The 25147-nt window shown below is 41.1% G+C and overlaps 1 protein-coding gene across 2 annotated transcripts in view; it reads left to right on the top strand.

Annotated features, from left to right (window-relative positions):
* The window catches only part of NYAP2 (neuronal tyrosine-phosphorylated phosphoinositide-3-kinase adaptor 2), a 209813-nt gene that overhangs the window by 71539 nt on the left and 113127 nt on the right, over nucleotides 1–25147 (top strand). For both annotated transcript variants that reach the window (XM_043492308.1, XM_038415162.2), the window contains one exon: nucleotides 20218–20516. In XM_043492308.1, coding sequence (XP_043348243.1) covers nucleotides 20218–20516 — 299 coding nt within the window. The remainder of the gene's footprint in view (nucleotides 1–20217; nucleotides 20517–25147) is intronic.

Raw genomic sequence — 25147 nt, 5'->3', positions numbered from 1 at the left:
TTCATTTCACTGCAACTTCGGAAGCTGTACTGAAAATCCTTTGGATTATATAAGAAGGATGCCAATCAGCTATGTAGCTCCACTTTCTTTCCATTTGCAGGGGCAATTTCTGAGTAATAGAAATTCAACACATACTGATTTTTTTCAAGATAATCTTCTTACCTGCAATTATTATAGCCAAAGCCAATATTTCATTCCTGACCATGAAGCTCTATGTTTAAGGCCCCATAGGATTTGCTTCAAAGGACTTGGGTTCATGCCTCTAATACTTAAGAGAATAAGCATCCCCTTTTCATAGCCTTTGTGAATACCTAGGAGAAGAAAATTTAAAATCAAATGTTGACTTTGCACATGCACAATTCTCACTGATTTCAGTGGGAGATGCATGCACATGTCAGCAGGCAGAATTTGCTTCTTAATATGAATTTTATGCTGGAGCATTATGGTAAGTACATTAAATGACATGCAGTCCTTTGCTGGGTAGTTTCTTTCAGTGAGCTAATTTAAATCAGTGAGTCTTAACCGTATTCTCACATTGTGCCATGCAATTTTAAATCAACTTTGTTTATAAAAATACAATTTCTGTTTTCCTCCCATTTTCTCTCAGTGTAGGTGCTTAGTTTATTATAACATCCATCTGACAAAACTGGCTTAGTTACTAGCATCCATCAAGGTAGGGAAAGATTTCTTTTTATTTTCAAATGTAGGCATAAAGTATGTTAATATTATCTTGTGGTGATAACTATCATTTTGTTACGAATAGATATGCCATGAAGAGAGCTGCAGAGAGCTGTTCATTGGGAAATTTGAATGTTAGTGAACAAGCCCCTGCAGCCCTTTAGGCTTGGATACAAAGCAACTCTGAAAGCTGCCAATATTGATGTACAGTATTGGATTTGGTTGTTTTATCAGCCTGAGACCAGTTAGAGTGGGAGAGTGAGAGAACAGACTCTATTTTCAAAATCATATGAGATGCATTGCACATTGTGCATTGCATTCTGTATAATGTCCATATATAGTCACATCTCTGAAAAATGTGCTTAATTTTCAGAGGTTGCAGTAATTTTGCAAGGTACAAGAAGCTGGTAGTGCTGAGATATGATAGATTTATTTCATATGGTGGCTATCAAGGAATGAATGGGTATTTTGCTTCAAAAATATAATGGGCCAGACTGTGGATGGTGCTGCCACTTTGCACCATGCTGCTGACATATTCTGGCTATAAAGCCAAGATAACAGGCTCTGGGAGAAATATCCCAGTGGAAAGGGGATTCTCTGGTAAAGTAGGTTTCAGAGTAGCAGCCGTGTTAGTCTGTATTCGCAAAAAGAAAAGGAGTACCGGTGGCACCTTAGAGACTAACAAATTTATTAGAGCATAAGCTTTCGTGAGCTACAGCTCACTTCATCGGATGCATTTGGTGGAAAAAACAGAGGAGAGATTTATATACACACACACAGAGAACATGAAACAATGGGTTTATCATACACACTGTAAGGAGAGTGATCACTTAAGATAAGCCATCACCAGCAGCAGGGGGTGGAAAGGAGGAAAACCTTTCATGCTGACAAGCAAGGTAGGCTAATTCCAGCAGTTAACAAGAATATCAGAGGAACAGTGGGGGGTGGGGTGGGAGGGAGAAATACCATGGGGAAATAGTTTTACTTTGTGTAATGACTCATCCATTCCCAGTCTCTATTCAAGCCTAAGTTAATTGTATCCAGTTTGCAAATTAATTCCAATTCAGCAGTCTCTCGTTGGAGTCTGTTTTTGAAGCTTTTTTGTTGAAGGATAGCCACTCTAAGATCTGTGATCGAGTGACCAGAGAGATTGAAGTGTTCTCCAACTGGTTTTTGAATGTTATAATTCTTTACGTCTGATTTATGTCCATTCATTCTTTTACGTAGAGACTGTCCAGTTTGGCCAATGTACATGGCAGAGGGGCATTGCTGGCACATGATGGCATATATCACATTGGTAGATGCGCAGGTGAACGAGCCTCTGATAGTGTGGCTGATGTGATTAGGCCCTATGATGGTATCCCCTGAATAGATATGTGGACAGAGTTGGCAACGGGCTTTGTTGCAAGGATAGGTTCCTGGGTTAGTGGTTCTGTTGTGTGGTGTGTGGTTGCTGGTGAGTATTTGCTTCAGATTGGGGGGCTGTCTGTAAGCAAGGACTGGTTTGTCTCCCAAGATCTGTGAGAGTGATGGCTCGTCCTTCAGGATAGGTTGTAGATCCTTGATGATGCGTTGGAGAGGTTTTAGTTGGGGGCTGAAGGTGATGGCTAGTGGCGTTCTGTTGTTTTCTTTGTTGGGCCTGTCCTGTAGTAGGTGACTTCTGGGTACTCTTCTGGCTCTGTCAATCTGTTTCTTCACTTCAGCAGGTGGGTATTGTAGTTGTAGGAATGCATGATAGAGATCTTGTAGGTGTTTGTCTCTGTCTGAGGGGTTGGAGCAAATGCGGTTATATCGTAGCGCTTGGCTGTAGACAATGGATCGAGTGGTATGATCTGGATGAAAGCTAGAGGCATGTAGGTAGGAATAGCGGTCAGTAGGTTTCCGATATAGGGTGGTGTTTATGTGACCATCGCTTATTAGCACCGTAGTGTCCAGGAAGTGGATCTCTTGTGTGGACTGGTCCAGGCTGAGGTTGATGGTGGGATGGAAATTGTTGAAATCATGGTGGAATTCCTCAAGAGCTTCTTTTCCATGGGTCCAGATGATGAAGATGTCATCAATGTAGCGCAAGTAGAGTAGGGGCATTAGGGGACGAGAGCTGAGGAAGCGTTGTTCTAAGTCAGCCATAAAAATGTTGGCATACTGTGGGGCCATGCGGGTACCCATCGCAGTGCCGCTGATTTGAAGGTATACATTGTCACCAAATGTGAAATAGTTATGGGTCAGGACAAAGTCACAAAGTTCAGCCAGCAGGTTAGCCGTGACAGTATCGGGGATACTGTTCCTGACGGCTTGTAGTCCATCTTTGTGTGGAATGTTGGTGTAGAGGGCTTCTACATCCATAGTGGCTAGGATGGTGTTTTTAGGAAGATCACCAATGGACTGTAGTTTCCTCAGGAAATCGGTGGTGTCTCGAAGATAGCTGGGAGTGCTGGTAACGAAGGGCCTGAGGAGGGAGTCTACATAGCCAGACAATCCTGCTGTCAGGGTGCCAATGCCTGAGATGATGGGGCGTCCAGGATTTCCAGGTTTATGGATCTTGGGTAGCAGATAGAATACCCCAGGTCGGGGCTCCAGGGGTGTGTCTGTGCGGATTTGTTCTTGTGCTTTTTCAGGGAGTTTCTTGAGCAAATGCTGTAGTTTCTTTTGGTAACTCTCAGTGGGATCAGAGGGTAATGGCTTGTAGAAAGTGGTGTTGGAGAGCTGCCTAGTAGCCTCTTGTTCATACTCCGACCTATTCATGATGACGACAGCACCTCCTTTGTCAGCCTTTTTGATTATGATGTCAGAGTTGTTTCTGAGGCTGTGGATGGCACTGTGTTCTGCATGGCTGAGGTTATGGGGTAAGCGATGCTGCTTTTCCACAATTTCAGCTCGTGCACGTCGGCGGAAGCAGTCTATGTAGAAATCCAGGCTGCTGTTTCGACCTTCAGGAGGAGTCCACCCAGAATCCTTCTTTTTGTAGTGTTGGCAAGAAGGTCTCTGTGGGTTAATATGTTGGTCAGAGGTGTGTTGGAAATATTCCTTGAGTCTGAGACGTCGAAAATAGGATTCTAGGTCACCACAGAACTGTATCATGTTCGTGGGGCCCAGCAGAAGAATCTGTCCTATCTCGGGGCCTCTCCTTTTGCCCCTCCACCCCCACGAACATGATACAGTTCTGTGGTGACCTAGAATCCTATTTTCGACGTCTCAGCGGCACTGCGATGGGTAACCGCATGGCCCCACAGTATGCCAACATTTTTATGGCTGACTTAGAACAACGCTTCCTCAGCTCTCGTCCCCTAATGCCCCTACTCTACTTGCGCTACATTGATGACATCTTCATCATCTGGACCCATGGAAAAGAAGCTCTTGAGGAATTCCACCATGATTTCAACAATTTCCATCCCACCATCAACCTCAGCCTGGACCAGTCCACACAAGAGATCCACTTCCTGGACACTACGGTGCTAATAAGCGATGGTCACATAAACACCACCCTATATCGGAAACCTACTGACCGCTATTCCTACCTACATGCCTCTAGCTTTCATCCAGATCATACCACTCGATCCATTGTCTACAGTCAAGCGCTACGATATAACCGCATTTGCTCCAACCCCTCAGACAGAGACAAACACCTACAAGATCTCTATCATGCATTCCTACAACTACAATACCCACCTGCTGAAGTGAAGAAACAGATTGACAGAGCCAGAAGAGTACCCAGAAGTCACCTACTACAGGACAGGCCCAACAAAGAAAACAACAGAACGCCACTAGCCATCACCTTCAGCCCCCAACTAAAACCTCTCCAACGCATCATCAAGGATCTACAACCTATCCTGAAGGACGAGCCATCACTCTCACAGATCTTGGGAGACAGACCAGTCCTTGCTTACAGACAGCCCCCCAATCTGAAGCAAATACTCACCAGCAACCACACACCACACAACAGAACCACTAACCCAGGAACCTATCCTTGCAACAAAGCCCGTTGCCAACTCTGTCCACATATCTATTCAGGGGATACCATCATAGGGCCTAATCACATCAGCCACACTATCAGAGGCTCGTTCACCTGCGCATCTACCAATGTGATATATGCCATCATGTGCCAGCAATGCCCCTCTGCCATGTACATTGGCCAAATTGAACAGTCTCTACGTAAAAGAATGAATGGACATAAATCAGACGTAAAGAATTATAACATTCAAAAACCAGTTGGAGAACACTTCAATCTCTCTGGTCACTCGATCACAGATCTTAGAGTGGCTATCCTTCAACAAAAAAGCTTCAAAAACAGACTCCAACGAGAGACTGCTGAATTGGAATTAATTTGCAAACTGGATACAATTAACTTAGGCTTGAATAGAGACTGGGAATGGATGAGTCATTACACAAAGTAAAACTATTTCCCCATGGTATTTCTCCCTCCCACCCCACCCCCCACTGTTCCTCTGATATTCTTGTTAACTGCTGGAATTAGCCTACCTTGCTTGTCACCATGAAAGGTTTTCCTCCTTTCCACCCCCTGCTGCTGGTGATGGTTTATCTTAAGTGATCACTCTCCTTACAGTGTGTATGATAAACCCATTGTTTCATGTTCTCTGTGTGTGTGTATATAAATCTCTCCTCTGTTTTTTCCACCAAATGCATCCGATGAAGTGAGCTGTAGCTCACGAAAGCTTATGCTCTAATAAATTTGTTAGTCTCTAAGGTGCCACCGGTACTCCTTTTCTTTCTGGTAATGTAGAGACACTACATTTTCCTCCTAACAATGGATGGGATGTGACCAGGGTGCAGCCAGGAGGTGTCTATGCTCGGGACAATGAGCAGCTGTAGTAAGTCAGAGCAGCTGTCAGGCTGTTCTGATTATGTCTGCAGATCAGCCCTATATGCAGGGGTCCCATGATCCAGGAAAGTACCAAGGTGGGCTTTATATCACCGTTGCAGCTCCTGCGGATTTACACTGTGCCTTTCTCAATTATAGATGAAAATCTGGCCCCAAATTTTTAATCACATGAATTACTACTAAAACACAGCACATCAGCGTTTTAAAGTTGAAAGGAATACCTATGTATTAAGGGTCAGTTTTCAATGCAGCATCTAAAAATGCACCTGAAATATTTGAGAGCACACCTGTTTGTGTAGGTAAAACCCTGCATTCTTCTGTTTACATAGGCATTTGCACACAAAATTACCTGATTTGCATGGAACAAACCAGGGGGTTTGCTTGTAAGGGTCAGGGACTGCCTAAAGGATGAAACTGGCAGAGTAGCTGCAGAAAGCAATTCAAGCAATTACAGCCGCCCTGGAAGGAGGTAATGACATCAAGCCCAGCAGGGCCCCCCTTCCTCCTCAGCATCCCCTTCATCCAGAACTGCAGGTAAGAAACCCTCTGGGGGCACTAGGACCCAGGTAGCATTCAGAGCCGGCTCTAGGTTTTTTGCCGCCCCAAGCAAAAAATTTGCCGCTCCAAGAGCGTAACTGCCGAAGCAAAAAAAAAAAAAAGGATGGCAGGAATGCCACCCCTGGAATTGTGCCGCCCCAAGCATGTGCTTGCTTTGCTGGTGCCTAGAGCCAGTCCTGGTAGCATTCCACTCACCTGGCTTCAAGGAGAAGCCAGCCCGAGAAACAATTCAAGCAGGGAGTGGAACCTATGGATACTGATGTCTCAGGCTATTCTCTGCAGTTTTCACTCTGAACATTCTGCCATTGGCTATTTGCTCCAACCCACTACCTGCCTTTGTTTTTACTTTCCTGCTACATAACCCCACTGAAAGGGTTTAAATAGCAAGACAAAACTAAAGAAACCTCAGAATTAATATGCTCTTTGCAGTTAGCATGCTGATCCCCTCTGTTTTTATGCTCTAACCCTTTTCCCTACCCTTTCTCTGTCATGTCTGGGTAGCCTGAATCTCTTCAGGGCACAGACTGTTTCTTATTCTATCGCTGTACAGTACAAGTGGGGTCCAATTTTCAGTTGACCCCTAGGCATTACTATTATAAGCATCTTTATTATTTTAAGTAGTAGTAGTAGCAATAATGGTATACAAATATTATGAGTCTGATTGTGCTCTCATATGGGTTTCAGACTAATTGAACTGTGTTGACTTCAGTGGAGTTTCCCCTGCTTTACAGATCAGCTTTGTTGGGCTTCTGAAAATCTCACCCTACATCTTCTGCTGTGGGAACTGACATGCTATTGAAAACCCTTAATGTTTCCGTTTGCGCTTGCTACTTGAGTTGCATATTTAAAAGGAAAGTAGACTCATATTGATTAGATGGCCTTAGAAAAGTGTCTGTAAATCATTGCTGGAAATAAGCCTATTGCTGGAAAGGCTAGAGACAAGGTAATACCTTGGCAAGCAAAGCACGGCTCCTGTGTGCTTGACTTCCAAATCCCACTTCCGAGAGCTCCAACATGTTTCCTTTGTTTGTGCCAAGTCTAAACTTTTTCCAGTATCTGATCCAAAAAGGAAGTCTTTATTCCTTTCTATAAATTTACCTCCCATGAGAAATTGTCTTATCTATCTAAGAATCGTCTGTCTACTGATCCAAACCATAGAAGCATTGTAACAGCTAAAATTCACAACTAGAGGGTTTCATATGTTAATTAATTTACATATTTCATTTCAATAATTACTTAATCATTCATCCACATGCACCCGGGCATAATGGATGCTTCCCCAACATGATTTTCCATTGAAAGTGACAAGTGTACAACTTTGTCGTAGCTCCACCCATTTCTGATAAGGTGCAAACATGCATTCCATTAAAGTGAACACAAATTTCCACTCGGTTTAAATATTGCATATGGCAGGTTTCTTATCTGAAGTCACTCTCAGACTCTGAGGGAGCATATGAGCTCTCATTTCTTGGCTTTTAGCTGCGCATTTCCCATGCAAAAATTTTAAAACATAGCCAATGAGAACCCCCTTCACTGATGTTCATTAAGCTGCCCCATGTTAAAAAACTAGGAATATTTTTAGGCTTGTCATAAATATAAAGGGAAGGGTAAACACCTTTAAAATCCCTCCTGGCCAGAGGAAAAACCCTTTCACCTGTAAAATCTTAAGAAGCTAGGATAACCTCGCTGGCACCTGACCAAAATGATCAATGAGGAGACAAGATACTTTCCAAGCTGGAGGGGGGGGGGAGAAAACAAAGGTTCTCTCTGTCCGTTTGATGCTTTTGCCAGGAACAGAAAAGGAATGGAGTCTTAGAACTTAGTAAGTAATCTAGCTAGATATGTGTTAGATTCTGTTTTGTTTAAATGGCTGATAAAATAAGCTGTGCTGAATGGAATGTATATTCCTGTTTTTGTGTCTTTTTGTAACTTAAGGTTTTGCCTAGAGGGATTCTCTGTTTTGAATCTGATTACCCTGTAAGATATTTATCATCCTGATTTTACAGAGGTGATTCTTTTACTTTTTTTCTTCAATTAAAATTATTCTTTTAAGAACCTGATTGCTTTTTCATTGTTCTTAAGATCCAAGGGTTTGGGTCTGTGTTCACCTACGCAAATTGGTGAGAATTTTGATCAAGCCTTCCCCAGGAAAGGGGGTGTAGGGTTTGGGGAGGATTTTGGGGAGGAAAGACGTTTCCAAGCGGGCTCTTTCCCTGTTATATATTTGTTAGATGCTTGGTGGTGGCAGCAATAAAGTCCAAGGACAAAATGTAAAAAGGGGAAGTTTTAAACTAAGCTGGTAAAAAAAAGCTTAGGGGGTTTTCATGCAGGTCCCCACATCTGTACCCTAGAGTTCAGAGTGGGGAAGGAACCTTGACAGGCTGTTTTTTTATCTGTCTCTAGATTGTGACACTGAAACATCATTGTCCAGTCCTGAGGGCAGAGCAGTGGAGATACTCCACCTCAGCGAGATATCAAACAACACTACACCCCTGTAAGGGGAGCCGCATAGTACTCACTTGTGTTGCCAGCAAGCCATGACAATCCATGGCTCCACCTACTCTGTCTCTTTCCATCCCTTTAGGGACACATTGCATTTCCTGAGGAGTAGTTGGTGAGCAGTTCTGCCCAGTACCTAGGAGAGCTGCATATCTTTATAGGATCCCTTTATTCATATCAGATTTGCTGTAAACATAATATGCCATAGTTCTATTTTAAGACTCTTTTTTAAGTACCTTCTCTAAATTCCAATTATTGGTAGGTTTCCAGTGCTGCTGTTATGAAAATAGATATCAGCAGGGGCATGGTAAGCCTTTCCTGTGAGAGAGAATATTAGACCCATTATTCAACCCTGCTGTGAACAGTCTTGATTAGAAGACTAAAAATGTCTGCTTTTGTAACCCATCGTCCTGTGTGTGTGTTATGTATCTCCTTTCATTCCCAGTGAGTCTATTTCAGCGCCCAGTTGCTTTGCATGGTCCTTTAGGTCAAGCTGTATAGGCTAACACAGCTAGTGCCAAAGTTCCCAGTTCAATCCCCGGTGGTGGCCAAGATGGTGAATGTCCGGTGCTGGAGTGGGAGGCCCTGGGAGGGCACTGAGGGCTAGTTGGGGGAGCTGGCAGGAACATAGGGGCAGTGGGGGAGCTACGGGGAGCCCTGGGAACAGGGAGTGATTCTCTACAGAGTCTGTGCCTGGCTTCTGCTTCCAACAGGGGGGGATCGACTAACCAGGTGGCCCTGCTGCCTGATTCTACCCCAGGTTCTCAGCTGCTCCAGATCTCATGTTGCCCTGCTGGGTCTCGGCTGCAGCATCCCCAGCTCCATGCTGACCCACTGGCAAACACATGTGGCACTGGTACCTGCCAGCTTGTAGGATGCTCTGCAGCCAGGGAGGGAAAGGAGCTGCCTGGCCCAGGCTACCCCCCCTACCCCCTACCCTACCCCCACCCTGGGCTGCCAAAAAAAATCTGCTCGAAGGCCATGGCTGTCACACTTTCACAATAGCAATGTGTATAATTCTGCTAGGATTCCTGTGGCAATGTGATCACAGCTAACAGTGCTGGCATGCGATATCTAAGAAATCAGCTTTGATGTTGTAGGTAGAGATGGACTCAGCTACAACACAGGATCACTCTTTGTGCCTGCGAGGAGGGAAGATGCTCATACACGTTAAACCTCATGCTTAGGGCTTAAATTCTCATGGAGTATTTCCCGGGGCCCACTATGCCTCCATCCCAATTCTCCATGGTGGGGTGGGAAAGGGGGGGCATGTTCCGAGGCTCAGGACTTCTGCCCCATAGTGGATAGGTGTGCACCAGAGCTCAGGGCTTTAGCTGCAGGGTGGGGAGGGGGGCTTGGGGCTTTAGCCCCATGGGGCTAAAATATTTACTGGAGCTCCATTCTGGACAGCTCTGGCTGAATTTAATGTTCATGCTACAGGGCTTTAGCTTATCTCTAATTATTATAGGTCAGGGTCAGACCTACTTTGGAAACCAGATTATCCCACATCTGCCTACTGAGAGGTTCTGACAATGAGGGATCCGATCCAGTATGGATATTGCTATGTCCTATGACTCAAAGCTAAACTCCTCTGAATTAAGTGGCTGCCCCATCTCTGTAAAGGGAAGAGCCATAACCCCTGTTTCAAAATCAATTTCTGGCTCTGGAACCAAATGTTCTGATTTCAGACCCATCTCTTAATTTTAAGATGTTTTATGTGTTAATAGGGAAACTAGTAGAATTACATGCTAGTCTGCTGGGAAATGATTTTGCTGGATATATAATATAGCTCCAGAAAGAGCTACATGAATCTTCTCTTGCAAATCGTATAATAGCACAAACCAACGGAAACTCCTCATCTCAGTAATTTCAGCAGGACTACACATGTGGGTAAAGGAGATAACTTGCATGTGTAATGTTTGCAGGATCAAACTCTATGTTTATAGACTTGACTTTAGTAAAAAAGGAGCCAAGCCTAGCAGTTCACAGCAGTAGAGTGCTGTGTCATGAGAGACCTGATTTTTTGAGCAGCATCTGATCTCTTGCCACTAAAGATGATGCATATGGCAGAAGTAAAATATTTCATCGGCATGGAAGTGTGTGTTGGTTGCTCACTGGATCAGCTGCTCCTGCTGGCCAGTAAAGCAAGTGACACTGGGGTTGACCTTTGTGGCTCTTTACTTGAACTTCAGGCCTGTGTATCAATGTTACAGGTTTTATTATCTTCCAGATCCTGATAAGATGCTGATGTGGGATCATCAGGAGCCATTAGGACCTTTCGTTTGATTGGGCTGTAGCATGGTACAGACATTCTATGCTTGGGAGAGGATGGGAAGGAACAGGGTCACTGAAAAGAAAATGCAGTTTAAACTAAAAAAAAATACAAGCAGACTCCTTTTAATCTGGAAAGCTCCTGCTGTTCGTGTGTATGACTAACATGACGTAGCTCAATGTAAACAATATAGTTGTATATTATAGCACAGGTGTGTGCAGTTCCCTGACTCCATGGTTGTGATCCTACCTTTCCCGCCCCCTTGCATCTATCACTATTACCTCTCATGGACTGCTGAAATCATGTTTGAGGATAAAAATAGTGGATGCCTAAAAACTGAAGATACTAGTTCCAATTTACAAATATAATTTATGCTAATCTTGAAAGGGCCTTTCTGATACAAAGTTAAATATGTCATCCTAATATATACATATGTAATTTATTCCAATGGGGAACAGACATTTCAAAGCCACTTCAGTCTTTTATCTTCAGAACATTTGATGTGAACAGAGAATGTGCATATTAATTGGCATAAGAGTAAACAAGGGGTTAAAATATCCTAAAATAAGTTACTGTTTGCTTAACTGTGACAATGCTAATTGCTTTGAGTAATAAATTTCTATTTATTCAGTCAAAAGAATGCCTCTAGCTAGCACACACACAGTTCTTGAGTAAAATATTAGCACTGTATGTACAATAGGTCATTCTGTTGTCTTTCAGCGTAGTTCATTTCTATAACATCTTCTTTTTTCCCCTGTCTCTGAATTAATGTATCTCGCTGGACTAGACTGACCTACTATGGAAAGTATACCAGCTGGGTCTATAGGCTTCCTATGGTAGCAGGCTTTGCAATGATTTGTGGTACACTACTCCACAGATACACACTCCTCTGGGTCTTACCATTGCTGGAGGCCCACAGCCTGGATTTTGACAGCTAGCCTAAGAGATGAATCAGGCCAGCAACTGCTAACAAGTGTCTCTCCTTACTCAGAATAAGGAGCAGTCACTGCCATAACTTCCTTTGGGTTGCCATAGCCAGAACAAGAAGGCTCTTTTTATAGAGGCAGAGCACAGCTCTTCACGGCTTGTGAATGACAAAGGTAAATGCCAAGGTTCTGTGCGAATAATATAACACCTTGCAATTCCATGGCATCTTCTAGCTAAGAACTGCAAAAGTAGTGTTAAAATATCAGATGCAGGAACACAGAAGGAGAAAAATAGATATCTCTCAGTGGATATGAAGTGCCTAAAATGAATGCTTGTGCCTGAGGCATAAAACCAATAGATTATAGGTCTGAACTGGTAAGAAGGGCTCAAGGAAGAAGAGGTGACTCTACAGTATTTGAACATCATGGGATTTAAGCAACCACAATAATTCTGAATCCCTCCAGCTTTACTCAGAACTGTGATATTATAAGGTATTTGCAGTTTCTAAAATAAATATATAAATCACATAATTGTATTAGTTTGCTGTACAGCATTTTAATTACATTTCTGCAAGTAACTAGTGATATAATTTCCACAGAGCAAAGTAACAGAATAACTTTAAACCCATTATTTGTAACACACATTAGGGGAAAAAAGTGAGGTAGAAAGACTCCACAGTCTGACAAGCAATGTCCAAATATTAAGCAAATGCCACCATTTCTGTTTGGCCAGTATTTCTTAATTAATGTAAATTCTCTGCCTTCAGCATCCAACTTCAGAGTTAAGAATCTTTTTATTATGACTGACTAGTAAAGCAAAGTGGAATTAAAAAAATAACCAGTATTCTGTAGGTTTTTATTTTTTGTTCAGGATGTTGACCCCTTTATACACTCTTTTCTTTATTGTTGTTTGTAATAAAATAAGTCATAATAATCATAGCAAAGCCCTTCAGTCGCCCCTTTCATCTTTCCAAGCACCTAAACGTTAACTAAATTATACTCTGAGAGAGAGAAAGATCATTTCACCCACCAAGGAAATGTAGCTTCTTCTAGGGTAGATTGTGGCAGCTTTTCAACAATTCTATATCACAGTTTGAGTCAGAAAGTGAAGACTGCCATATTCAGTTGACAGTATAACAGTGGCTCTCAGCCTTTCAGAGTACTGTACCCCTTTCAGGAGTCTGATTTGTCTTGTGTACCCCCAAGTTTTACCCCACTTAAAAACTACTTGCTTGCAAAATCAGACATAAAATACAAAAGTGTCACAGCACACTATTACTGAAAAATTGTTTACTTTCTCATTTATACCATATAATTATAAAATAAATCAATTGGAATATAAATATTGTACTTACATTTCAGTGTATCATGTATAGAGCAGCATAAACAAGTCACTGTATGATATTTTCATTTGTACTGACTTCATTAGTGCTTTTTATGTAGCCTGTTGTAAAACTAGGCAAATAACTAGATGAGTTGATGTACCCGCTGAGGACCCCTGCGTACCGCAGTGGTATTTGTATCCCTGGCTGAGAACCACTGCACTATAATACATGGGTAGAATTTAAATAAACTGAATATGATTAGCTGAGTAGTTATTTGGCCAGGACACCAGAGCTATCAACCTAGAGATGGGCAAACTATTGTTATTAATAGCATTTGCTACACATTTAGTCTGTTTTTTAGGTTAGTGACGTCTAACCCTGCCTTGCCCAGTTCTGAACTCAACAAGGACTCAGTTGAGATGGCAACCCTGAATCTGAGGCCACAACTTGGCCCACCAAGTTCTGAGTTCAGTTGTGTTCAGAGTTCTTGTGAACTGAGGTTCCTCCTTTCCCTGTTGTCAGATCAGCTTAATTCATCATCTGTTGTTCCTCAATCCGGGTGAAATCCTGGCCCCATCAAAGTCAATTATAAAACTGATATCATCGTGTTTAAGGCCAGAAAGAATCACCAGATCAACTAATTTGACCGCCTGTGGATCGCATCATCCAGCCCAACAACCAGTATTAGACCAAAGTGTATTTGCCATCAGGAGACTAAACTATTATGTGCCACAAACAGACAACAGAAAGGAGTGAGGTGCACCAACACCCGAGGCCCCTGCAATGGTAGGGAATTGATTTAGTGAGATAAACCCAGCTGATCCTAGCATTGACTTCAGTAGGGAAAGGATTATAGTCTATGTATTTAACCTAGCTTGAAGAATAATGACTGTGCATGTTTTAGATACCGCAGTTGAAGTCCACTAGTTTTCCTCTTAATTTAAGGTAAATCCTGTCTTATATGAGTATTGGAATTGGACCCTAAGTGTCAAGTTGTAACTGTCTCTAGGGGAGTGAGAGGAGGCAGGAAGCTCTGTTGACCCCTAATTCATCAAAGAAGGAGGTAGCTAGTGTTCTGGCAATGTTCAATGGCCCAAAATGGGCATGGCCAGGTGAGCTGTAGGAAGCGCACATTACATACTTAACCACTATATGTCCTATCAATGTCCCACAGTGCATCTCCAGCTCCAAAAGCTATCACTTTACTCTGTCTATAACATGAGTGCTTTACACGATTAAATGTTATCACTGTGCAATTCACCCCTTATCTTAGTTTTTGCTGACAAATGTCCAGTTTTATTTTTGTTTTGTTTTTTAATGTTACTTGGACACATTTTTTTCTCTGTCATAGAAGCTGTTGAACCTAACCAATTCAAATGGAAATTTCCCAAGGGAATAATCCAAATCTGCATTTCCATTTATATTAATAAACTGTAACATTTTCAGCAACTCATATAATACACATTTGAAATGAGAGAGAACCTGTTACCAGTACAATGAAGAGCACAGGCACTTACCTGTCAAAAGTAATGGGGTGAGATCATCTACACAATTATTTCTAGTAGCTGTCTCAATAGTCCTTTATGCAGCAAAGTACGTATAAATCTTTTTCAGTCCTCTATGCTGTAGCAGGACATTCTAGCTCCAGTCAGCTCCTCCTTACAAGTTGGAGGAGTACATAAATAAATCCTTTAATTCTCTCAGTAGCTCAAGACATTGTAATGTTGGAGACTCAGGTTCCAGAACGACTTCAGTGAGTTTGTTTATTTGGGGGGAAGACAAAGGTAAATGGCAGGTCCAGATAATTCTGATTTCATTTATACTGGTATAAATCTGGAGTGACTCTGTTCACTTGGACAGAGTTATTCTGGATTTTAGCTCATGTACCTGAGATCAAGATTTGGCTCACTGTCTCTAGTGAATGGGAGAAAAGTGCCAGACATGCTTCTAAAGAGCACCTACTGCTGTGCAACTAACAATTGCCTCAATAGTGTGAGACGGGTATTAACCGTTTGTAACCATGTCATGTAACGGGGACCAGGAACAAAAGGCAAATCTTTTACTAGCATTCGTGTCACATCTTTGATACAGGTGGTAGCTTTAGAGGAAACTGTGGGCTTATTCTGTCCTTTAGGGAACTCCAGGGATTGATTTGGCTTTGTGTGTCTGCCCTACTAATAAAGGCCATTTTGGTGGTTACTAGTGTACATGTGTAAGAATTAGACACAAAATGAAAAAATGTCCTCTGGAAAAAATGTCCTTTGCTTGGGATACATCAGGTTTGTTCTGGCTATTTGTGTTCATACTTTTGTCTTGTTATAGGTGCAAACACTGCACACCTCCTGCAGGGGGAAGTCTCAGGAAATCTTCAGTTGTTAGTATCATGAAAGCTGTTAAAGGGCAAATATAGTAGAGGTGTAAAGTTTACTATTTAACTGGCATGCAATTTATTGCATTGGTGCTCTTTGAGCCAACTGGCAGGTGCGTGAGTAGTTTAATATGTCAATGTAATTTATGGCATTGGCATACTCTTAGCCATGGGTAGGTGCACGCACCCATGTGTGCGCGCGTGTAACCAGTAGTAAGCTCTCTTTCAAGAGTAGGTGTTGATTGCTAGAAATTTCAAAGTGACCTCCAAATGCCCATTTCTCTGCCAAATAGGAGACTTTCCAAATTTACTATACTATAGGAGTACCACACCTTTTAAAGATGGGAAAAAGACCAAGACAAATCTAAATCTTTTGGAATGTCAGCCTATGATGACTTGCAGATAATTTAGAAGTAAATTTGGCATATAACAAAGATTTGCAAATCTAGAGGAAATAGAATTTTTATCAGGGAGCGTAAGATCATTCGAAGGGATGATAAAATCCACATGCATTTTTTTTCTTAGACAAAGGGGAAAAACCACCACTACAATGAAAGTTTTGTACATTAATTTCTGAGGGCAGAATTTGGTCTATGGTATACAATCTAAACATCTCTATATGGAAGTGAAATCATTACTTCTGATTAGTATATTCTATTCAGAGCATTGTATACATACAAATGTGCCTATATATTGTGACAGGATCGGACCAGATGGCTACAGGAGAGTAATAGAAGGCAGATATAGCCTCAGGTTAAGTAGGTGCCTTTGCCCTGGGTAAGGTAATAGGGAAGGTTCCAGAACAATCAGGAACCTTCTGGAGACAATTAAGACAGACAGGCTGATTAGAATACCTGCAGCCAGTCAAGAAGCTGCTAGAATCAATTAAGGCAGGCTAATTAGGGCACCTGGGTTTAAAAAGGAGCTCACTTCAGTTTGTGGTGTGTGTGTAAGGAGCTGGGAGCAAGAGGCACTAGGATCTGAGAGTGAGGACTGAGGAATACATGCATTATCAAACACCAGGGGGAAGGTCCTATGGTGAGGATAAAGAAGATGTTGGGAGGAGGCCATGGGGAAGTAGCTCAGGGAGTTGTAGCTATTGCACAGCTGTTCCAGGAGGCACTCTAGACAGCTGCATTCCACAGGGCCCTGGGCTGGAACCTGGAGTAGAGGGCAGGCCTGGGTTCCCCCCAAACCTCCCAACTCCTGGTCAGACACAGGAGGAGTTGACCTGGACTGTGGGTTCACGAAAACAGCCAAACTGAGGGCTGCCGTGAAGCTCCAAGGCGAGCAAATCCACCAATAAGCGCAAGACCCACCAAGGTAGAGGAGGAACTTTGTCAGTACAGTAGAATTAAGGATTAAAGTGGATCTCCTACCTGCATCCTTCAATATGTTTAAATGGTAATCCTCTTTAAATGATGTGACAGGCATTTTTTGTTGTGGCAAATCAGAGGATTATACTATCAGAACAATTTATGGAAAGATTAATTGATCATTTAAATCAGCCACCAGTTGGTGGTTGATTGCTTGGTAGTTTTTAATTATTAATCTTCAAATTGTGGAGGAAAACTTCAAGTACTACCTTTGATTATTATTTTTTTTTTTTTGCTTGAAAATCCCTCTGGAATCAATGCCCGTTATGATTCAATAATTTGGTTGTAAACATGTACTAGTTTATATATAAGTGCACCACTGCCTCTAATGGATGGAATATATCAGACATGTTCAATTTCTAGCCTTTTATAATAGGCTCTTCTTCTAGTGGCTGGAACTTAGAAAAGAGAACATACATGGAAATAGTATTGTGAACCAATAGAGGTTCTCCCTGAGGTCATATGGTAGACTGCTGCTTTTGGAGCACATAATCATCAATGTGCTATTATCTCATCTGATACACAATGCGTATTTGATACAAGCTGTAGCTTATCATCTCAAGAAGTATGTAATTAAACAAAAAAAAGATGTGTTCTTATGATTCCCCAGAGATCAAAGGGAGGGAGGGCAGAATAATGTGATGCGCAGGGCTTGCTCAATCCTCAAGTGAGCTGGAGAAAAATGGCCTTAGCTTTCGGAAACAGGTGTATTAATTGCCAGATCCCTTACTCAGTTTTATCCCAATGAAGGATCACTTCAAACAAGATATTAAAATGGGAGCAAGTTAAACATTTTACCCACTGACAATAAGTATTGAGTGGAAGTTGTATGTATTGTGATGAAGGCCATATGGTTCAGGTGTACGTAACTGAGTGTGTATGTAACTAGCTGTCTAAATACTTTGGATATCTGTTACAGATATAATCCTCATTCATTTTACTGTGTTGCTGAAGGTTTTTAACTGAAACAAACTGCTTGCATTCCAGAAATATAAGCATAAATAAGAACAGCATTCCAGAACTGATAAGTTCCACAGAAACAATACTGTGTGCAGAACTGTCATCCCCAATGCATTTTGGTACCTGTCTCTATATACTCAGATCCAAGTCAGCTGAGTTTCCCTTCTCATATACCTATGATTTACTTAAACTGTTCCGGGTTATTTTGTCTCCTGAGAATCTGGACTGCATTCCCATTATCAATTCATCTTTCACACTTGTACCTCACTACCTTGTTGCTGCTCACATTGCAGATTCATGTGGATTTGATGGGATAATAAGGTGGAGTTTACATTTCCCTGTATGAGAGTTATTTTTGGAGCATTTTTCCCTTGCATTCTTTTTATTCCAAAGGGATTGACTAGACCCCATGATTTTTATTTCCTGAGATGCATGTATGTCTACAGTCATAGATGAGTACCTGGAAGTACAGATCAATCCATGGTGCTACATTTCTAAAGTAATACCTTTTTTTGCAAGACCAATTTTCTCTCTTCTTCCAAAAGATTGCTCTTGAACTTCTGATGGTTGGGATTTGTCCTGTGGGCAGGTTCTTCTCACACTGCTATAAAATCTGAGCTGAGTCGAAGTACTACTTTTAAAGTTTCAAGCATACAACCATATATCAAATACTAGATATAGACACAGACTGATAAAATGCAGTAATTATATCTCACCAGATATTGTTCTCACAGCATAGAAAATGTAGAAGTCAACTGCTTGTTACCCTAAAATAACATGGGATGAGCATTTTTAATGTTTTATTATTTTATTGTTTATTATTTGTACTATGGTAGCACCTAGGGAGCCCTGGACACAAGCCAGGACCCCACCCTGCTTGGAGGTGTACAAACCCAGAACAAAAAGATGATCCCTGGTTCAAAGAGCTTACAATTTTGTAGAGTCTTCAGATCTTCATGTGGGATCAGTAATAGCAAATACTTGGGATATGGCAGTAAATATAGATTTTTACATTGTAACTTGATTTTTGACTTGACCATGATTTCAGTGAACATCCTTATGACATTTTATAAACCAGAGATAAGAGTGAGAAAAGCCATGTAGGAAACCATTTAAAAAGAAAAGTCAGAGTGGGAAACAGAAAAATATATTTCAAATAAAAAAGTCAAATTAACTACTTAAAGTAGTGTTGTTTTAGGGGGGTTCAACTGTTTTATAAAAATATAAAAGCAGTATTTGTAGAATTGCAGTAGCTATTTCATAGTTAAAACAGAAGCTGATTTCCTATTACTGATTTTTAAACCTCACCCTCTAACTACTTCAGAGAGAGAGAGAGAGATTCTTCCTGAACATTTGCCTACTGCATCTCATCCCAGAGGTGACTGTTTCCTGAAAAGGTTGGTAAAAATCAGAAGAGGAGTTTTAATGCTGTGATGATTTGAAAATTTTACCTGACATTCACTTCTGAAGACTTTTCTGTGTTGGCTTATAATAGCTACAGAATGGTTTGGCCTGGTTTGATTTTTAGCTTTGCTAAAGAGAAAAATGTATATATTGCTGAAGAGCTAGAAGGGAAATTAAAAAGTTTTAAACAGCTTGTGGTACTCCACACGCTACAGGATATATGGGCTCATTAAAGCAGGATTGTAAAATAAAGCCAGTGGGTAGGTAGGTCCCTTAGGGGAAAAGAAGATCTGGCCCAAATCAGCCATGACACACCAATAAGTCTGGAACACAAGAAGGAATTGTAAAATTGAAGGACCTGTATACTATCTAAAAGAGGTGTTGCAAGTTAAGGACATGGGCTTTCTCCATCTTGTCACAGCCAGTTTAGGCGCATTTTTCTTAGAACTGGTCGGTATTTTTGGAATGTGAAAAAAAAATCATGTTTCAAAATTTTGAAAAATAAATAAGAAAAAGTATTGACATATTGGCAAAAATTCCTTCTCATGCACACAATTTTGGACTATCTACAGAGCTGGTTAAAATGTTTCAAATTAAAAAAGGAGGAAAAAATTAAAATTCTTAATTTTTATCCCCTTTTGTTGACCATCTCAAATCTCCACCCTTTAATTCCTAAGGCTAAATCCATATCTCAGTTATACTATTTTAGATCAGGGTACCTCTTTGGACTTACTGTAGATTTACACATTGTAACTGACCTCACAGTCTGTTTTTATTTTCATTTTCTCTGATTAAGTTAGCTAACTACACAGATTTTTTTTTTTTTTTTAAAAAAAGACAAAAAAATATTCTCCACCTCTCCACCCCACGGAAATGTATATCACTGACACTTTTTTATGTAAGTTTTTATGATGATGTTGATTATTAAATATTAATGTCCAGAGGCCCCTTTCTAGATGCTGTTCAAATGCAGGTAGATCACTTACCTGTATGTGTATGTCTTTTCTCTTACAGCATAGGTGGAGAAGTCGCGAGAGGAAATGAAGGAAGCTATGTGGGCAAACATTTCCGCATGGGATTTATGACAATGCCTGCTCCTCAGGACAGACTGCCACATCCTTGCTCTAGTGGCTTTACCGTGAGATCCCAGTCTCTTCATTCGGTTGGGGGTACCGACGATGAAAGCAGTAGCAGCTCTCGTAAACAACCTCCACCAAAACCTAAACGAGATCCCAACACCAAACTGAGCACCTCATCTGAAACGGTCAACTCTGGAACAAGTAAGAGTGGGAAACTACCGGACAAGACTGAAGGTAAATACCACAATTATTTGAAATGTGGTGATAGAGAGATCCAATGTTAAGGTCAACCTATTAATAATGTTTTTCTGAAACACTGCAAATGTATTACCTGTAGTTTATGTAACTATGCCAGTACCGTTTTCCTAGACAAAGTTACATTACGAGAGTACTTACAAAAGTAAAGTCTCTCTCTCTCAGAACTATAGCAGTAAAATATTGCCTAAAGGCAAAAATAGTTGCAGAGGTGGTGTACATTGCCCAGAGGCCATATTGGCTTTTGTAAGGAATGGTAAAACAACCATGTCATAAATATAAAGGGAAGGGTAAACACCTTTAAATCACTCCTGGCCAGAGGAAAAACCCTTTCACCTGTAAAGGGTTAAGAAACTAAGATAACCTCGCTGGCACCTGACCAAAATGACCAATAAGGAGACAAGATACTTTCAAGGCTGGGGCGGCGGGGGACGGGGACAAAGGGTCCTCTCTGTCTGTGTAATGCTTTTGCCGGGACCAGAGCAGGAATGCAGGACAGAACTCCTGTAAAGAGTTAGTAAGCAATCTAGTTAGATATGCGTTAGATTCTGTTTTGTTTAAATGGCTGATAAAATACGTAGTGCTGAAAGGAATGTATATTCCTGTGTTTGTGTCTTTTTGTAACTTAAGGTTTTGCCTAGAGGGATTCTCTATGTTTTGAATCTTATTACCCTGTAAGGTATTTACCTTCCTGATTTCACAGAGGTTTTTCTTTTACTTTTTCTTTAATTAAAATTCTGTTTTAAGAACCTGATTGCTTTTTCATTGTTCTTAAGATCCAAGGGTTTGGGTCTGTGTTCACCTATGCAAATTGGTGAGGATTTTTATCAAGCCTTCCCCAGGAAAGGGGGTATAAGGCTTGGGGGGATATTTTGTGGGGGAGATGTTTCCAAGTGGGCACTTCCCTTGTTATTTTTGTTAGATACTTTGGTGGTGGCAGCATAAAGGTTCAAGGACAAAAGGTAAAAAGTTTGTACCTTGGGGAAGTTTTAACCTAAGCTGGTAAGAATAAGCTTAGGGGGTCTTTCATGCTGGTCCCCACATCTATACCCTAGAGTTCAGAGTGGGGAAGGAATCTTGACAAACCATTATTAGATTAATAAACCTAGAAGGATTCTTGCCTTTCCCCGATCTTCCCAATTTAGGGCAAAACCTGTGCCCTCTCTTTCCACCCCAACCCCTCAGCAGAAATAGTGAAAAGGAGGCAGGGTACGAAGTCCTTCCTTCTCCACCAAAAACTGTTTAGGAGGGGACAAGTTATTAGTTATCCCCTCCAGGCTAGAATTGTCTTTAGTGGAGCAGGAGAACTAGCTGTGCTCCCTACTGGGAGACATCAAGCTAGTTGATTGCCATATTTGGGGTCGGGAAGGAATTTTCCTCCAGGGCAGATTGGAGAGGCCCTGGAGGTTTTTCGCCTTCCTCTGTAGCATGGAGCATGGTTGACTTGAGGGAGGCTTCTCTGCTCCTTGAAGTCTTTGAACCATGATTTAAGGACTTCAATAGCTCAGACATGGGTGAGGTTTTTCATAGGAGTGGGTGGGTGAGATTCTGTGGCCTGCGCTGTGCAGGAGGTCGAACTAGATGATCAGAATGGTCCCTTCTGACCTTAGTATCTATGAATCTATGAATCTAGTTCTGCTTCCTAGTGTGAGATGTAAAAAGGATTCCTTGGGGTCAGAATGACACAGATTATTTTTGGTCAGTGCTGGTCTACTCTCACTCTCCACATTACATGTTAGTTATGACACTTGGTGTGGTATATTGCTCTCCGTGCCTGTGTCCATTGGGGCTGGGTTGTGCTCAGAAATACTTGTTGGGTTTGCTCATGCTATAACCCTTTTTTTAACCAATCAGATTTTAAAAAGGCAATAAAAAAAATTTCAAAGCTCCTAGCTCAACTGGCTATTTATAGACAGAGATTGAATTAGAGCATAGATTTATATCTCACATGTGTTGGTAGGTAAAATAATCTGAAAATGGAACTTATCATGCATATTTCATTATGTCACTCTTCCCATAGATCCAAATCCAACTTCTAACACTCCAAACCCAATCTTTAAACTGCTGCCATTTAAAAAACTACGCTGTTTGCCACAATTTTCCTTCATTTCCTCCAGAATTTATCCCCACAGTATTTCACTGGCCCAAGGCCCAAAAAAGACAATAGTCAGCCTTGTATCACTGACAGGTCTGATTATCAAGTGACCTTTCAGCTTTTTGTGCTATTGGATTGGGGAGATTCAACTATGGAAAATTATGAAACAAAGCTGTTGTTTTCTATAAACACATATAGGATATTTTGCAAAGATGTTTCACAAAAATGTTGCAGGTATACTTTAATGGCAACTCATGATAATTCCAACTCTTTTGTCTATAATCTGGCCCACTGGCTAATTTGGAAGAAAATTAATTTAAGTTCCCAGGCAATCATTGGAAAGATTTGTCAACATCATCTTTAATACAATGTGTGTTTTCTTTTTATTCTATTCTATAATGATCCATTTTGAAAAAAATGATGTGGCTTCTGTCTCGTGAACCACTTTCTCTTCTGCTTCCTGATTCTGGTGAAGTCAAAATATTGAATCTGTCACATTACAATAATTTCCATAGCAATAAATTTTTAAATACGACTCTGACAGTAAATAGGAGAAACTTGACTGGGAGTTAGCAAGTCCTTCCTTGTTTAAAACATATAAATAGCATTGGAAACAGAAAGGCAGTCGCTCCTTAAATTGCTTTTTGTATAAAGGTTCTGTTTCCAAATTTGCTATAGTGTAAAAATCTTTTTAACTTGTGCTGACACGCATTAGCCCAACCTCATTATATAGCAATGTGATAATGCTCCAGTGTGTGTTGTATCACAGCATATTCAATTTGTCTGTGATTTAAGGAGCAATTTCTAAGACAGAGAAATTCCTGTGACCTCTCTTTAATTTGATTGATATGTTTCTATATCTCTGTGTACACTAACAGGCTATATTATTCCTTCTTCTCTCCGCCCCTCCTCTACCCCTTACTAATTAAAGGGCCTTCATCAGGTGACATTTGTTCCACATGTTTGGATTTATAAAACCCAGTTTTTAGAAAATCTAAGGCTGTCTTTCCATGGAGATTTAAACTTCCAATAGAAACAGCTGTTTTGCATCCCATATTATATCATTGCCCTACAGCTTGGCAACCTGAAAGAGATATTTTAGAAAGTAAGCTCCTTCAGGGTGGGGACATTATCTTGCTTTTTGTCTTGAATGGCACATAACAAATATAAAGAGGAGTGAAACTGACTGATGTATTTTTACTGCCCAGGTTTAAAGAAATACAGAAGGGAATAGAACAGAATAAAGAGTGACTGTGTAAGCTCTTAGGGACAGGAACCCTCTCTTTCTTCTGTGTTTGTCCATAGCTGGGGGGTCCTTGGCACTGCTGCAATACAAACAATTAAATCATAAAACCAGTGAAAAGCAAATTAGATTTTAAAAGATGCAGAGACAGGTCACTCCTGAAAATCCTCACTTATGGTGACCATTTAAGTAAGTGTGTGTGTGTGTGTGTGTTTACCTGAATGTGAGGCATCTACCCTGGTGCTCTGTAATTCTGTCTGATAAAAGCATTTCTTCTGCTCAGTAACCTCTACAAGCAGTCAACTTGTGGAGGATATGTAGCTTTGGAAAAAGGCAATTAATACTGTAATTGGAGTTGTTCAAAAGGCAGTGCCTCTCATAAATTCCCAGGTACCTACCTACCCAAGCTGCTAACCACCTCCTATGAGCTTGCACTGTTGCCACATGAGCTAAACAGAAGTTGGACTGAAATGGATTTAGAGCTTTCAATAGCTTTATGCAGTTCTCAATTCCTTTTGTTTCCTACATTGGAAAGGCTAATAATTTATTTAAAGAATGATGTTTCCTGGCTTATAACCAGCTTTTTCCATCCTAGCTGTGTGCCTGTTAATGGAAGAAATATGTCAGAAGATCGTTATTATGTAATACATTTTTTCCCATTCCCTCTTTCCCTGGCTGTTGCTTCATATTTCAAGGGCAGTGTTCTTCCCTGACTACTCCTTGTGTAACCCTATAGAGTCTTGTTGTATGGATATAAATCAGGACAGCACTTGGCCCTCAATAAGTATTCACTCCATATACCTAAGTAGCTTTTTCGGATATTATTTTGCAGGATCCTCACCCTGCTGCTATGCTGAACTACCCTTAAACTACTTATAGCTAAATTACAGCTCTTCCCAAGCAACAACTGTGATGCGAAGGTGTAGCACCTAAATGGGAGTGATTGGAGACAAAGGGGGAGATTTTTTAGATGGCAGTTAGGTGCCCAACTCCCACTGAAAATTAATGGGAGTTGATTCCCTAACTAACATCTGTGCCATTGAAAATCTCCCCCAATATGCCTAAATAGGGCAGTGGTAGACACAGTGCCTTCAGTGGTGCTAGAAAAATGCAGTCACTGCTTTAAAAAACAAAATGCAGCATGTATTTCCCCCAGCTCCAGTCGTCAGGCCAGAAAGCCACATTACCCTTTCATTCAGGGATTGTAAACAGCAGGATTAGGTCCTGCCTGATTTTGCTGGTGGGAACAAGGAACATCTCCCTGTAACTCTG

The sequence above is a fragment of the Dermochelys coriacea genome, chromosome 9 (genome assembly GCF_009764565.3).
Source record: "Dermochelys coriacea isolate rDerCor1 chromosome 9, rDerCor1.pri.v4, whole genome shotgun sequence".
Classification (NCBI taxonomy): Eukaryota; Metazoa; Chordata; order Testudines; family Dermochelyidae; genus Dermochelys; species Dermochelys coriacea.
This window is presented reverse-complemented; position numbering and strand designations above follow the sequence as displayed.